This window comes from Suricata suricatta, chromosome 10, assembly GCF_006229205.1.
Source record: "Suricata suricatta isolate VVHF042 chromosome 10, meerkat_22Aug2017_6uvM2_HiC, whole genome shotgun sequence".
Lineage (NCBI taxonomy): Eukaryota > Metazoa > Chordata > Mammalia > Carnivora > Herpestidae > Suricata > Suricata suricatta.
Window position 1 is genome coordinate 56,187,253 of NC_043709.1, and position 15,084 is coordinate 56,202,336.

Consider the following 15,084-nt stretch of genomic DNA (forward strand, 5'->3'; position numbering starts at 1 on the left):
CATTCTAGTACATCAGCTCATACCAGCTTGTAGAAGTCACCATCCTTCCAATCTTTTCTAGTATCTCCACCCAGTGCTACCTATAGCCCTGGCCCTTCCCTCCCCACCCCGCAGCACCCCTCCAGGAGGTTGGAGGAGCCCCCATGCTGCAGCCTGGTGGTGCATGTGGTAGGCATATGCGGGTCATCTGGAATGCAGAGCATGCACTGGGTCAGCATCCACTTCTACCCCCAAGAATGGCCCACAAACCCCATCTCATCCCAGCTCAATGCAACACACATTTTCCTTACCCCAACCCACACAAGCAACAAAGGGGAGGAGCTCCTGAGGGAGGGTCTGCTAGGGACCCTGTTCCTCCAGGCCAGTGATAGCCCACAGAGATGTGGCTCCAAAAAAAAAAAAAATATCAAAGGAAAAAGCACCTACATTCCCCATAGCTGCAATACTCACTTTACATGCCATTTGCGTATGGTCTGTGGGCAAGACCCTAGCCCTTCAAAGCCTCCCTCCTTCATCCGCTCTCTCACTTAGTTTAGCATTAGCTCTTTCAAGTCTTTACTTTGCCCAGAGATCAAGGGGTGATCAGTTCTCCCTGCCATTCCCTTGTTCCCCCCCTTCCTTGGCTCCTGCCATCCTCCGTAAGATGCTGCATCATCAAAGGACATTATTCATGGTGGACCTTTGCTGAAGCCCTGCTTCCCTGATGCCAGGGCTTGCGGGTAGGGATGGGTGGATTGGGGGGAGGGAGAGTCTGCTTCAGAGATAGCACCCAGGAGGCTTTAGTCCTCAGCCCTCAGTCTAACACTCCTCCTCTTGCACCCCTGGTTTCCTCCAGACTGCCTGGCTTGGACTTCCTTCTCCAGATTGGTAGGGGGAGGAGAGGAGGTAGAAGATGGCTACTTCCAGTTGGGATTAGCACTTGAGCTTCTCAAGGGCATGAACCTGCCAAGCCATTTCCACATAGACAGGCTCCAGCTTCTACTACCCCTCATCCCATCAAAGGCTCCCAACCCTGGACCCTGGTGCATGCTTGGCCCATACAGCCCAGTAATTAGCTGGGTAATGGGAAGCTTAAATGTGGCCCCACTGGCCTCTCACATAATAAAACAGCCTTGAGATCCAGCTGCTGCCCTCTCTCAGGGGTGAACGTGGGGCCATGTGCTGGCAGGGACTTCTCTCAGTATGGCCCAAATCCCAGAGTGGGTGGAGTGTTGGAAGTATGGAGGGGAGAGATAAGCATTTCCAGCAGCACTTGAGACGCTCTATGGAGGATCCACACTGGGCTGCAATGCAAGAAGGAAGACCCAGGCTTCCTTTTTTGTTTTATAAATACATTTTTATTGAGCACCTATTATATGCCAACCGCTATAAAGCGAAGGATCCAATAGTAAACAAAACAGATAAAGTCCTTGCCAATGTGATGCTGACATTCTGGTGGAGCGTGGGGTAGACAGTCTATAAGTGAAATATTTAGTGTATCAGATGTAATAAGTGATGAAGAGAAGAAACGAGGATATGGAGTATGGAAAGGTGGTCATTTTAAGTATGGTGATTGGGGAAGGCATTGGTGAATGGGAGGTCTTTGCAGTAAGTACCCAATGGCTGTGGTTCTCTTCCCAATCCATGATGTAGAAGAGTGGAAGTTCCCAAATCTCCAGGTGTCTTGGAGAGGGGGACAACCACTCCCTCCAGGAGAGTTAACTGATTCCTCACTGGTCAAAGCTAATAGCAGTGCATTAAATTAGGGGAAAGTTTGGAGTGAAAAACCAAAACCGAATTTGTGGCTCTTCTCCAGACACTATGTGTCATGGAGCACAAGACTGAATTTTTTTAAGATTAAAAAAAATTTTAATCTCTATACCCACTGTGAGAGTTGAACTTATAACTCCAAGATCAAGAAGTGCTCTACTGAATGAGCCAGCCAGGTGCCCCAAGACTGAACTTTTTGAGCCTCAATTTCCTCATCTGAAAAATAGGAAATGCTAAGAGTGGCACATGGCTTTGAAGTTGCTTTCAGTTTCCCCCCACACCCCCGCTCTTCCCTTCAGCAACATCTTCTCTCTCTGGTTCTCCTTCCACCCTCACTCTGATTCTGACTCTCCCCTGGGACTCTACCTTGGGTATGAAGTGAGCAACATAAGCATCCTCAACAGTGTGGGCCATGAAGGGGAGGCTTGAAATGTCTGGGGAGAAGATGCCTGGGCCTCAGGGAGACAGATTAGAGTTGGGAAAACATGTAGTTGTGAGAAAAAAAGAAGCAATTAAGAGATTGATGCTGGGCTGGGTGGGGTCAGGCCCGGCAAGGGCTGGAGGGCAGCCTGGCCACAGTGTTCTGTTCTTCCTTTCCGAGATTATAGCAGAAGGTAATAGAAGTTAGAACTCTGGAAGAATGCAACTAAATCAGGCTGATTCAAGGGTCAAGAGGGAGTGGTGTGGGGAGAGGCATTCACACTGAAGCGGTGGAGGGAGGCAGACAGGGGAAGTTTCTGCATTAAGTAGCAGCCTTCTTTTTCTCCACCAGCCTCCCCCCTCCCCTGCAGCCACCTGTAGCAGGGGAGAAGTCCTGACCCTCACTTGGTCTGAGGACCAAAGTGATACATCAGCTGCATCCAGGAGAGGGACAGAGGGAGATGTGAGAAAGGGAAGGGATGCCAGACTCACCAACCAAAGCTCAGGGGCCTGAGGCTAGTTGTCCTGGTGGTGTAGGAGGGCCAGAGAAGCACCTGCTTGAATTTTTTCTGGCCTGGCAATTGAGTCTTAAGGTTTAAAGGGCAAGGAGCTGGTGGGTGAACAACGAGTGGAAAGAGACTCAAGGACCATACCTATTGAGATAGATCCCGCATGGAAATTTTGGGAGAAAGCATATACAACATCATTCTTTAGTGTGGCCAGCTCAGGGGCTGTTGGAAAGTGGGCTGCTGGATAACTCCAGCTCACTGCAGGGTTTGTGGTGTGTGTGTGTGTGTGTGTGTGTGTGTGTGTGTGTGTGTGTGTGTGTGTGTGGCTGCAGCCTATATCCTCCTTTTTCTCCACCAGCCTCCCCCCTCCCCTGCAGCCACCCTGGGATTGGTGATTCACAGCCCCTCCTCCGGCTCCCCCAGACCCTCCCAGAGCCTTTATCAGGGAGCTGGGCCGTGTTCCTGCCACATCCTCAGATCCCCTCCACTCCCCTCTCTCTGCACGGAGGGAGGCAGCTGCGGCAGCAGCAGCACCACCAGCACCACCAGCGTGTGGGGAGTGGGCACTGCTGTCTCCGACCAGCTCCCTGATCCTGCTAGACCATCTGCCCTAGGCTCAAAGCTGTTCCACAGGTAGGCACGAGTGGGAGAATGTTGGATGGACTAGAGCTGGCACCAAAGGACAGAGGCCAGAGTTAGGAGGGAATAAAGGACCGGAGGGAATCAAGGTGGCAGCTTTTGATCTGGGAGCAGGGTATTGGGAAGGTGAGCAGAAAGCACGGATAGGGTTTAAAAACCACAATGTTTGGAGCCTGTGGGTTTAGACTGATTCTTCCTATACTAGAAAGTTTTTGCCCGAGTCTTGGGTTACCTAGTGCTGGAAAATAGAATCCAGGATCGCTCCACAAGCTGACTAAGAAGATGGACTGGTGCATGTCCTACGGATCTATCACCTTCCTTGGAAGACTAGCGTCTGGCACTATTGCAACATTGCTCATTGCCAAGTGCTCAGCCTGGGGAGATGTGTGGTGGGGGAACAGGGAAATTGAGCCCAAGGGATGCCCCCTCCCCTGCTCAGAGATACTCTCCCCAGACCAAGGCTTGGATGGAGAAGTTGGCGGCTGGGGAAGCAGGGTCAAGCCAGGCTGCCAGTCACATAATGTCTCTTGCATTTGCACCCATGTTGTATGCTCCCTGCCCTCCTGTCCTGTCCCTCTGCCCTCCTAGGCACCATGCGGAGCGCCCTGCTGTTTGCAGCCATTCTGGCTGTTAGCCTGGCTTACAGTTTTGGGGCTGTCTGTGAGGACTCACAGGAGCAGGTGGTGCCCGGTGGGGGCCACGACAAGGTAAGACGCCCCTTCTAGCTGTGCCCACCCTGGCAGAGTACTGGGCAGGCGCTCTGCCTGTTCCACAGCTGTTGAGAGGAAGGTGGGGTGGGAGTTACCTGGGTCATCCATCAGAGGGTGCGTTTCCCTGCCTCTCTGGTGGTATCATGTTCTCACTGTCTCTAGGTATGTCTCTAAGTGTCTCTGTCCCTTGGCGTGTCTTTGATAGCCCTGTATTAACAAGTGCCTTACGAATATGTTGTTTCCTTGGTTGATTGACTGGTGACTTGGGGATTGGATACTCTGAGGGATAAGCTAGGGTGGTCCAGCTCAGTTTCTGTCCTTCTGTAGGGTGCAGATCCTTTCCATTCCCTAGATGGTATGAAATATACTCGGAATTTCTCTCCCCAATGGTCATTTATATGCTATTTTACCTATCAGTTATATATATTACTTTATCTTCAAAATTCAAATAAATTCCTGTACATTCTGCTCATCCACTCCCAGTAACCTCAGGTATTTGTAAGTCCTAACCCCTTCTTTCCTTTCTCTCGCCCTGCTCTAGCCTCTGCTTAGTCAGGATAGAGGGTAAAATCCCCCACGAAACAGTCCAGGTCTCGATTTCCAAAGTTTCTCTAAGAAAAAGAACAGGAGTTGTCAGGGAAGGGGGACAGGGGGAGAGCAGGAAGCAAGTCTTTTCAAGGTTTTGAAATGGCAGCAATTACATTGGTACACATGCTTTTAAGATGATTATAGGTGGAACTCATTACAAATTCAGTGTGTGAAGTCTAACTGCCTCTCCAGCTCAGATCTGTTTAGCATCTCATTATAGCAGGTGGGCAGAATATTTGAACAATTTGGGAAAAGTGGCTGCCTAGGATGTCATGCACAGGGCAAAGAGAGAAACCAGCCTTCATCCATACGAGTCCCAGGGCACGATAGTTTGGCAGCCTTGCAGATGGTGGCAGTTGCACCAGATCGAAAAGACCAGAACCAGTTCAAAAATATAAAAAATACACAAGGAGTGCCAAATATGGGCTGGAAAGTAGGTTCAGAGCTCAAAGTTTCAGCTGGGGATGGTCAGAATATCTGACTATGTTTCTCTAAGGCAAGCTTGCTTCAAGACCTTGGGCCAGGGGCACCTGGGTGGCTCAGTAGGTTAAGCAGCTGACTTTGGCTCAGGTCATGATCTCACAGTTTGTGGGTTCAAGCCCCGCATCAGGCTCTGTGCTGCCAGCTCAGAGCCTACCGTCTGCTTCTGATTCTGTGTCTCCCTCTCCCTCTGACCCTACCCTGCTCACACTCTGTGTGTCTTTCTCTCTCAAAAAATAAATAAATGTTAAAAATAATTTAAGGAAAAAAGAAAGGAGTCAGTTTGCTTTAAAAAACAAAAAAAAGACCTTGGGCCGGGTGGTCAATGAAAGAGAGAGGTTGCCATCCCACAACCCCCCTTTTCCCTGAAGTTCTGTGAGGATGAGGGAAATTGGGGTGAGATGAGGGTAGGATATATGTGTGCCTGGGCAGCTGGTTGGTATATGCAGGTGCAACTTGTGTTAATGTGCTGTGTATGTGCTTGGGAGCCCAGGGACACCTGGGCTCTGGAGAGAGAGAGACCGCTAAGATACAAGGTGAGAATCTCCAAACATGATCCTTGCCTTGTCTCTCTCCACCTGCAACTAGCTGCTGTGTGGTGTGTCCCCACCAGGTTGCTAAAAAAAATATCATCAAGACAGTGGAGAACCCCTTCCTGGCAGCAGGTCCAGGATGGGGTTCAGTTGAAGAGGAGAAGAGGTGTCATTCTGAACACACGGTTTTCCAGACAATCTAAATTCAGTGTAGAAAGGAGAGAGAGAGACAACCAGAGGCAGAAATCTATGGAGAAGAACAGAGAGTGAGAGGTGGTGGGAACCAGAGGCAGAGAGACATTCATGGACATGCTGCAGAGTAGGGGAATTTCAGGATTGCAGATGTGCCCCAGCTGCCTACCGACACCCATCTCAAGTCCTGTCTCTGACTCAATCATGGCGTACAGAGGACACTTGCTCTGTCCATTGGGCCTTTCTTGGGAGTGGTGGTAATCATGGCTCACTCCTGTAGTGAGGCAACCGCGTCCTTGGGCAAACTAGTTCCTGACGTGCCAAGGAGAATGGAACCAAGGGCCATTGAGAGGCAGCAGGAGCTGGGAGAGAGTCTTAAGGGACAGTCTTCTTTGAGCTTGGGAGACAGAGTTGCCAACTGTCCCAGTTTTCCCAGGACCACCAGTTTAAGCCCTGAAAGCCCCACATCCCAGGGAAGCTATCAGTCCTGGACAAACCAGGACTGTTGGTCTGCCTACTGGGATGCCCACTGTGCTCCCTTTACAGAGCTTCTCAAAACTTGCTAGGTATATGAATTGCCTGGGGGCCTAGTTAAAATGCAGATTGTTTTAGTAGGTCAGTTAGGACTGAGATTGAGATTATGTATTTCTAACAAGCCTACAGCAGTGATGCTGCTGTTCTGTGGACCACAGTTTGAGAGACCACTTCTCTTCCTGTGTAAACCAGAGGAAATCCTGAAAGCAACAAAATGTCAGGTTTAGCTGTGATGGCCTCAAGAAGAGGCCATTCTTTGTGGGGAGGGGTGAGTGGATTAGGTGTGAGCCTCCTGCCTCAACCCTCTTTGTTTCTTTCCCTTAGAAGGACTTGGACCTCTACCAGCTGCCCCCTTCATTGCTCCGGAAACTCTATGACAGCCGCTCAGTCTCTCTGGGTGGATTGCTGAAAATGCTGAGCAAGGCTAGCATGGGTAGGAAGCAGCCCTGGGGAGAGGGTGGTGGGGGGCAAGATTCTGACCATGAAATAGGCTTGGGAGGAGCCTTCAGGTGGAATGGAGACTGGAGATGGCTCAGTGAATAATTGAGGGTTGTGATCTGGATCCCCTCTGTCACTTTCCAGATTCCATTCCCCAGTTACACATTGTTCTTGCTTTCATAGATCCTAAGGAATCGCCACTTCCCCAGAAACGTGAGTATCCTCTTCTCCCTCCCCGTCTCTGCTGACCGCTTGCTAGAGTTCCATGGGCATGGGGCCCAGTGGCTGTTCTGGCTGGCCCTGTCTCAGCTGGCACAAACAATATGCCAGCTGCAACAGCTCAGCCAGCCTTTCCTGGATGTGAGAGGTCACTGGGAATCAGGAAGAAACAGGTGTAGAGTGTCGTGGACTCTCCCTCCATCAGCGGGTCTTTGGGAACCAAGAGGATCTCTTGGTGGCTGTGAAGATTCTAAGCCAGGCACCTGTGGGGGCAGAGAATCCTTGAAATGTGGAGGAGGGAGAGGCAGGCAGAGAGGGTGAGCATAGGGGATAGTATGCTCACTTGGGGGACAAGCTGTGGCATGATAAAGAACCAAAGACCAGAAACCTGACTTCAGAAGTCTTGACACATCGCCCCCCACCCCCACTGCCCATGATCACTGTTGGAGATGTTGGTCCTTTTTCTACAGGTGACATGCACGACTTCTTTGTGGGACTTATGGGCAAGAGGAACAGCCAGCCAGGTAGGAGTGTGTGGAAGTACAGTGGGAGGTACTAGCAAAGATATGGCAGAAGTCGAGTGCCTCATATTTATCACCAGAGGGAAAGACAAAACTTTTCTTAGCTGAGTGTTCTTTGGCCCTTCTGTCCAACCAGGTTGGATCCATAGTCCAGCTCTCCCTAGGAGCACAATGGGGAGACTTTTATAATACAGTGCTGCTGCAGCTGGGAAGGAGTTGGGGGGCTCTGCTTCCTCCCCATCTCCCAAACACAATGTGCTTCTTGTTCCCGACTCTGTTTTCCAATGCTGCCTTTCATGCCTAGCCCTTCACTGTTGGGTCAGGGTGAAGGTCACATTCAGAAACATCTCTCCTAACTACACTGTTTACTTTACCCCAGACACTTCTATTGATGTAAACCAAGAGAACGTCCCCAGCTTTGGCACCCTCAAGTATCCCCCCAATGTGGAATGAGGTAAGAATTTTTGGTTAGGGAGGAGAGGGGACTATGGGGGTGGGGGGGTGGGGGATGGTGTCGCCTGAGGGGCATTTTCTCTGATGCATTAATACTCATATATCTGCCCTAAAATATACTGCCAGTGCCCAGCACACCGTTGGTCAAACACGCCATCACTTATGTCTGCAAGAACATGCACACTCACATGCACACACCCCTCTTTCATTCTCTTTCCCCTGTATCATGGACCCTGGCTGACTCATGAGCAGGCATTAGTGGTGGGGAATGGGGAGAGAGGGGCTTCCCCTGTGGCTTCTCTGATGGGTAACTTCTGTTGTTTGGACTCCATTCTCTCATTATTTATGTATAAGATGAAGAGACTATCATATGATAATTACAGGCACAACATCCAATTCATATGTAAAGTATTCTACTTCCTAGGCAGGCTAAAACCTTTCACCTCGTGTAGAATCTCCAGTGACTGGGTCCGGGGTGTCGTTCTTCCCAAGGGTGATTTAGGAAGAAATGCAAGGAACTTTGAAATTTAACAGGGTGTAACTAGCTTGGTTGCTTTGTGTAGCAAAATGGATAAGAGCATAGCCTGAGTTTGAATCCTGGATATGCAGCTCACCGGCTCTATCCCCTTGGCCAAGTTATATAACCCTTCTGTGCCTCAGTTTCCTCATCTGAAAAGTGGGAGTGATATTATTTTGCAGGGTTGTGGTTTTGAGGATCGAACATAGGTAAAGTCTTCAGAACAGTACATGGCACATGGTGCCTAGCGCTGTGTGTTGGCTTTGTTATGATTACTGTTGTCTGAGAGGTACGGGTAATGTCCCAGTGTCCTCCCCTGGCTGGCTCTGCTCTGTCTGCCTAGAGCTGATGGGGCTGGACCCTGGGCTTGAGTGGGCTGATAGATCTCTCGCTTGGTATTCAAGAATGAGTCCCCTAGGGAGGTGTCTAGTCAACACACAGAAGCTACTGTCTCAATCCCATCTTCCCCTCACACAGCAATACCGGCCCAGCTGGCGGGTTTCTTTGCATTCTGAAGAAAGAAGGTATGGGGGGAGAAAAAGAGAGGAATTGGGAAGCCTCTGTGATCACAGAAAGACTCCTGCCCCTCTCCCTGTGGCCCTGCTATCCACAGTCCTTGGTCTCAGGGGAGACCAGAGGAGCAAGAGCTCTCGATGGCTCTGGAAGAAACTGCCTGTGCGTGGCTCCATGGGCCCGGGGACTAGGTCTAGCCCCCCATTCAGCGTTGGGTGAGAGGGCACAAAGAGCCGTAATAACCGTAACTCGCTGATTACATGGTACTTACCGTATCATTTTGCTCTCATTAGATGGTTATTTCAGTCCTGCCGACCGCCAGATAATTATACGGGCAGCTATATCTGGATGACATAGTCTCCCTCAGCGTTATGCATTGGCCATAAAGATAATTAGAGTGCAATTTTGCCATAGTATTTTATACAAATGGTGGAAACAAGTGCATTGTGGAAATCTACTTTTAATGCTTGCTGGTGAATCTAGGCTCTTTCAGAGGGACCAGTCGCATAATTACAGCCTTCATAATGTCACCACTGATGGAGCATTCTCAACCTGTTAGGTGCCAGAAAGAATAGCACATAAAGTCCCTGGGGGCTGGCATTTAAAGGAGATTAGATGAGATGGATCAACACAGATCATTGTGTCAGCTGATTTCATTCATGTGAAACTGCTAACAAAGGAAGTGATCCCTGGGCCTCTTCTTCCTCTGGGAGGTTTCTGGAAAGAGGAGGAGGGACTGGGGCAGCCTGGGGAAGCGTTAGCACCCAGGCTCGTTGAATGGGGTGATGTGTACCCCTGGCTTACGGGGATGCCAGGATGATACGCTGAGCATGGAGCCTGCTTAAGATTCTCTCTCTCCCAGAGGGATGCAAAACCTGAGAGACTGTTGAATGCTGAAGATGAACTGAGGGTTGAAGGGGAAGGGGGAGGGGGGAAAAGAGGTGGTGGTGAGGGTGGAGGGCACTTATGGGGAAGAGCACTGGGTGTTGTATGGAAAACAATTTGACAATAAAATATTATGGAAAAAAAAAGAAACATTCTGAACACCAATTAAAAAAAAAAAAAGATTCTCTCTCTCCCTTTGCCCCTCTCCCTCTCTTAAAAAAGAAAAAAAATAAGTAGCGTGGTAAACTTGCAGCTGGGAAGGAGCAAGCTCCTGTGGCTGGAAGAGTTCAGTCCTCCAGTTCAGGGGCTGCAGGGATAGCTGAGGGCTGAGCCTTCTGTTCTCTTTTCCTCCCTTACACACACCCCAGCTTCCCCAGCCTGTGGTCGGTGGGAGTTTTACAGGACAGAAGATGTGATTTCATTTTTTTCACTCCTCAGCACTCCACTTCTGGACTCATGGGCTGCATCATAGAGACACCTGTCCCCTCTCCCAACCCCCAGCTGCATGTGCTCTGGTTCCCTTTCTTTTCCCCAGCCTTGTAACACTGCTGTGCTGTGAATCCTTCCCCATCTCTCTCCCCCTCTCCCCTAATGGAGAAATGCAGAGTGAGCATCCTCAGTCCCAGTGGGCATCGACTATAGATCCCCTTGGATAAGGTTAGTGTCTACACTTAAAAACATGACATCTCTTTCCACTCCTCAACAATAAAGGATATTCACATATGACCTAGAGTGATGTATTTATTTGGTTGCTAGGTGAGTTTTTCTCTTCCTTGACTCTCCGAGGTACATAATACACACATAAACATATGTGTACGCACACATACATGTATCATATATAAATGGAAGCATCTTTATTTTGTACACATATCCATTTTCCCAACAGTGCCTTAAGCAGTGCTTCATATAATTAGTACTGTAAGCTTTAGTTAGTAATTAAAAAATAAATGAAGGGTGCCTGGGTGGCTCAGTTGGTTGAGCCTCTGACTTTAGCTCAGGTCATGATCTCGTGGTTCATGAGTTCCAGCCATGCATCGGGCTCACTGCTGTCAGCACAGAGCCTGCTTTGGATCCTCTGTCTCCCCACCCCCTGTCTGCCTCTCCCCTACTTACTCTCTCTCTCTCAAAAATAAACATTTAATAAATAAATGAATGAATTTGGAAGATGATTTCTAGCACTCAAAGACTTTCACAGACTAGCTTCAGATAAAGGAAAACTATATGCTGAATGGCTTTGTCTGTATTTCTAGGATGAGCCGAGGAGACATCAGTCCCTGAATCTGACTCTACTGAGAGAAGTGCAGGGAGGTCAAGGTTATGCAAGGACCCAGGCACAGAGGAGGATGAATCTATTGAACTGTACCATTTTTCTGTCTCCAAATGTTGAGCATGGGTGTAATGGTGACTTAGACACATTGTTTACACTATAGCGGGGTGGTGGACAAGCAAACAACACTTGGTCTTGCCAGGGTGGGGTGTGGATGGGGAAGTTACTACAGAGGCTGAGAAAGAAGGGAGCAATATCTTCAGTATCAGCTGGTCATTTCAGTTATTATAAAGGGAAAACATCTGTTTCAGACTCCTCTACATTGCAACTCAGATCAGCCCCTGTAGCACTGGTCTAGCAGTCCGCAGAATATGTAAGGACTGAAGTGAGGCGTGTGAGTGTCTTTTATTTACCTGATGTGCCAACTATCATGGCCCAGTGATCCCAAGGGGGTGTTCTGTACCCTAAGGGAACAGCCTGGAGATCCTCAGGCTCCATATTTTAGCCCAGTGCAGGGCCTGGCCGTGTCCCTGAACTGCCCTGATACAATATCAACACTCCATTCTTCCAAGGCTGTGTAGAGACAGGGCCATGGAGCCAGAGGTCACTTCCTACAGTTCCTTCACCCCAGTGGAAGTTCTCTCTTGCCCCTGAATGGGGCGACTTTGGACCCACAGAGGGACAGTGGGGATGAGAGAGGAGAGAAAGCTCAACTCAGTATCCCTTAGGTCAGGTTTATTACTAAAGGTCAAAGAATGTTCTTACCCCAGAGCCTCAAGCCTTTCTTCAGTGAGTCATCATGTTGGCTTTTCAAAATAATCTATCTAGAGGGTTTTAAAGTGCAGTAACTTTTGCAGAGTCTGAGGAATTTATTTGGGTTATGAAAGCTTCAAGAGTTGTTTCTGCTCAGACTTGGGAGCTGGGCATGTGTGCCGAGATGACACAAATGCTTTGCCAAGTAGGAGCATAAATGCAGAAAGGTTGCTCTCTGGTGGGGCTGACAAAAATTGCAGTCCTTGCAATTCCAGGAAAAATGAAGCCAAGTTTTAAGTCAGATTCCTGTTTTTTACTTGGAGAACATTTGAAGGAATACTGGCCCTTCTCTTCCTGTTGTAAAGAGGTTGGTGCTAAGCAGAACTGGCCAATAAAACCTTGACTAAATTTCTGACCCTTCTTCACTGTGTGTGTGTGTGTGTGTGTTATGGGACTGCATGGTGATTTACTTTAAAAAGACTTAAATCTTAAAGGTTCTGGACTAATCTCAACGTGTGTGGAGGGGTGGTTTCACCACACTAACAAGCAATACTCTCAATACTCTGACACTGTCTACCCAGAGATAATATCAGATTCCACAGATTAAGAGCTTTGTCCTATGAGACTGCCCCTCACTTAAGATGCTATCTCATGTCCAGGTTATTACCTGTGTTCTGACCTACAGACTGGAGTTCTCATGATTCTCTCCTGAGGTTTGATTAATTTACTAGAGTGACTCACAAAACTCAGGAGGCCCGTTTATTTACTAAATCACCAGTTTATTATAAAAGGACATAACTACAGAACAACCAAATGAAAGAAATGAATAGGGCAAGGCATGGGCAAAGGGGCACAGAGCTCCCGCATTCTCTCTGAGTGAACCACTCTCCTCTCCCGGATCCTGCATGTGTTCATCAACCCAGAAAACTCTCTGAACGCCATCTTTTTGGGTTCTTATGGAGGCTTTATTACATAGGTATGATTGAGTAAATCATTGGCCATTGGCAACTGATGCAACCTCCACCCCCAATCCTTAGGCGCTGTGCCAAAGCCGCTCATTAACATCAAAAAAAGACACTTTTGTGATATTCATCACTTAGGAAATTCCAATGGTTTTAGGAGCTCTTTGCCAGAAATGGGGATGAAGACCAAATATCCAAATATACATATATTATAAATCACAGTATCACAAGTATAAATAGTATAAGCTTTAACCTCCACCTTTAATCTCTCCATCTTCTCTTAGCATTTACTGGGATCAATACTTGCCCAGAGATAGTTAAGGTATTTGGTTAGAAAGCTTGAAGAGAGGTCCAAAACTCTTGCAGCCTAATGTCTCAGAGTCATGCTGGAGGTTTGGAGTCTATCAGTTGCGTGAGGCTCCACTTTAAGGGCACACTCGGTCACCTCGTCCAGCTGTGGGGGGGGCCTGCCACTGGAACGTGGACCAGGTTCTAAGTGACCCTTTCATGAGACAGAGAGTGGGATTGCCCTCCCCCTAAACTACAAGAGGGTCATAAGACGGTTTCCTTGGTAATAAATATTACATGATTGGCATCATTTGGTACAATACTTGCTTTCAGTATAATCTAACACCAGTTAGTAATGTTGTGGAACAGGGGACACACAATCAAGACAACTGATGGTTGCTGAATAGCCAAACTGTCTTAGATCAGTTGACAACATCCACCACATCCTCTTCTTCCCATTCACCCATGGAGGAATGACTGAACTCAACCATATGCCTGCCCTGGGGGGTTGTGGCTGGCCGCCTTCTGTCATCTAGCAGTGGACAGAATGTGATGGGAGAGGCTGAAACAGAAGGGTCCCAGAGCCTGAGGGGTTCCTATGTATGAGGGGGGAGAATGGGATGACCATGACCGCTAATGTCTTTGGTGGTAATGATGATGGTGGGGCGCCGACAGGGCATGGAGTTTTGGTTTGATGACAATTCTTGGGCAGGGGCATCTGAGGAGAGGATTTGGAGGGTAACTGCTGTGCTAAGGGAGGAGGGTGGGGAGAAGCAGCACAACTGAGCTCTAGAAACAGCTGGCGATAAAAGGGAGGAAAAATAAATTTCCCTCAACCCTTCCAAGTTCTCAGCTGAGATCACCCTATCATCAAAGACTGGTTAACAGGAAAAAAACAAACAGAAGTTGAGTAACCTCAACAGTATACCTCCTGTATACATGGGAGATGTCCAGGAAAACAGAGTCACTCCCTAAAATGGCCTAAGCCATCACCTTAAATATCATCTCCAACTAAAGCAAAGAGTATATTGGGGGTAGAGGGACAGTTATGGAGGGTTTTCAAGCCAAGCACGGTAAATAAGGGTATGGATGCTAGGCAGATTTAAGTCCCCGGCTTCTCCATTGATAAGAGTTTCTGAAGATTTAGTTATTTTCTCTTTCTGGTAGAGAGAGGGAGACACCCTTACAAATGGAGACTTTCCTTATAAATGTATTTCTATTCTACTTCAGAGCTTCTCCTCTGCCTGCTGTTTCTTAAAAATAATCAGCCTAAAGTAATCCTTACACCAAAAAGCCACATTCGGGCACAAAAGACACATTGGAGTGGTATCCTGCGAATTCCTTCCTTTGGGAACTACGTGGGAGGAGGCGCATCCTCGAAGTTTCAGAGCGGGGTGTACCACGGGCCCAACCCCCAAGTTCATTCACTCAGACTTTATTAAGCACCAGTCGTAAGGACCAAGAAGTGCGTGGTAAGCACTGCGTTAAGTCGTTATTAAGAACGACAGATCCCTGCCTTCAGAAAGCTCTCAGCCTAGTGAGCTAGCTCACAGCCTAGCGAGGACATAACTTAATCAAATAATCTTACCTTTCCCCCCTATTTTTGCAAAACTACAATAGTCGAAGTTTTGAGAACCTTCTGGGACTAGGTCAGGGTAGAGGATGAGAGTTGAGTCGGGATAGGGTTTTTCACTTATCCAGGTCCCAGGGTGAGGAGGGAATGATCCTCTACCTGGTAGATTAGAAAATTTCAGAAAAGCCAGGATTGAAGGGTTGGAAACTTCCCCGCAGCTGCTAGCGCGGCGACCCGGCCGGCTGTCCCAGGGTCGCGCGGGGGTGGGAGGTGAGGCCAGGGGAGGGGTCCCCAGGCTTGCTGGGCCCGGCCGGTTGCTGAGGGCGGGCGGAGTCTCGGCG

At 48.6% G+C, this 15,084-nt stretch overlaps 1 protein-coding gene across 4 annotated transcripts; it reads left to right on the forward strand.

The window, feature by feature from the left end:
- Positions 1-3,124: 3,124 nt before the first annotated feature.
- On the forward strand, positions 3,125-10,626 carry TAC3 (tachykinin precursor 3). Of its 4 annotated transcripts, none has more exons than XM_029954910.1 (7): positions 3,125-3,311; positions 3,906-4,024; positions 6,679-6,787; positions 6,937-7,005; positions 7,482-7,535; positions 7,912-7,986; positions 10,339-10,626. In XM_029954910.1, the coding sequence occupies exons 2-6, from the start codon at positions 3,911-3,913 to the stop codon at positions 7,983-7,985; spliced, it is 420 nt and encodes a 139-aa protein (XP_029810770.1). In that variant the 5' UTR covers positions 3,125-3,311; positions 3,906-3,910; the 3' UTR covers position 7,986; positions 10,339-10,626. The 4 variants fall into 4 exon arrangements, with proteins under 4 accessions (XP_029810770.1, XP_029810771.1, XP_029810773.1 ...); XM_029954911.1 differs by having other exon boundaries at positions 6,682-6,787; XM_029954913.1 differs by having other exon boundaries at positions 3,126-3,311; positions 6,682-6,787; positions 6,976-7,005.
- Positions 10,627-15,084: the final 4,458 nt, after the last annotated feature.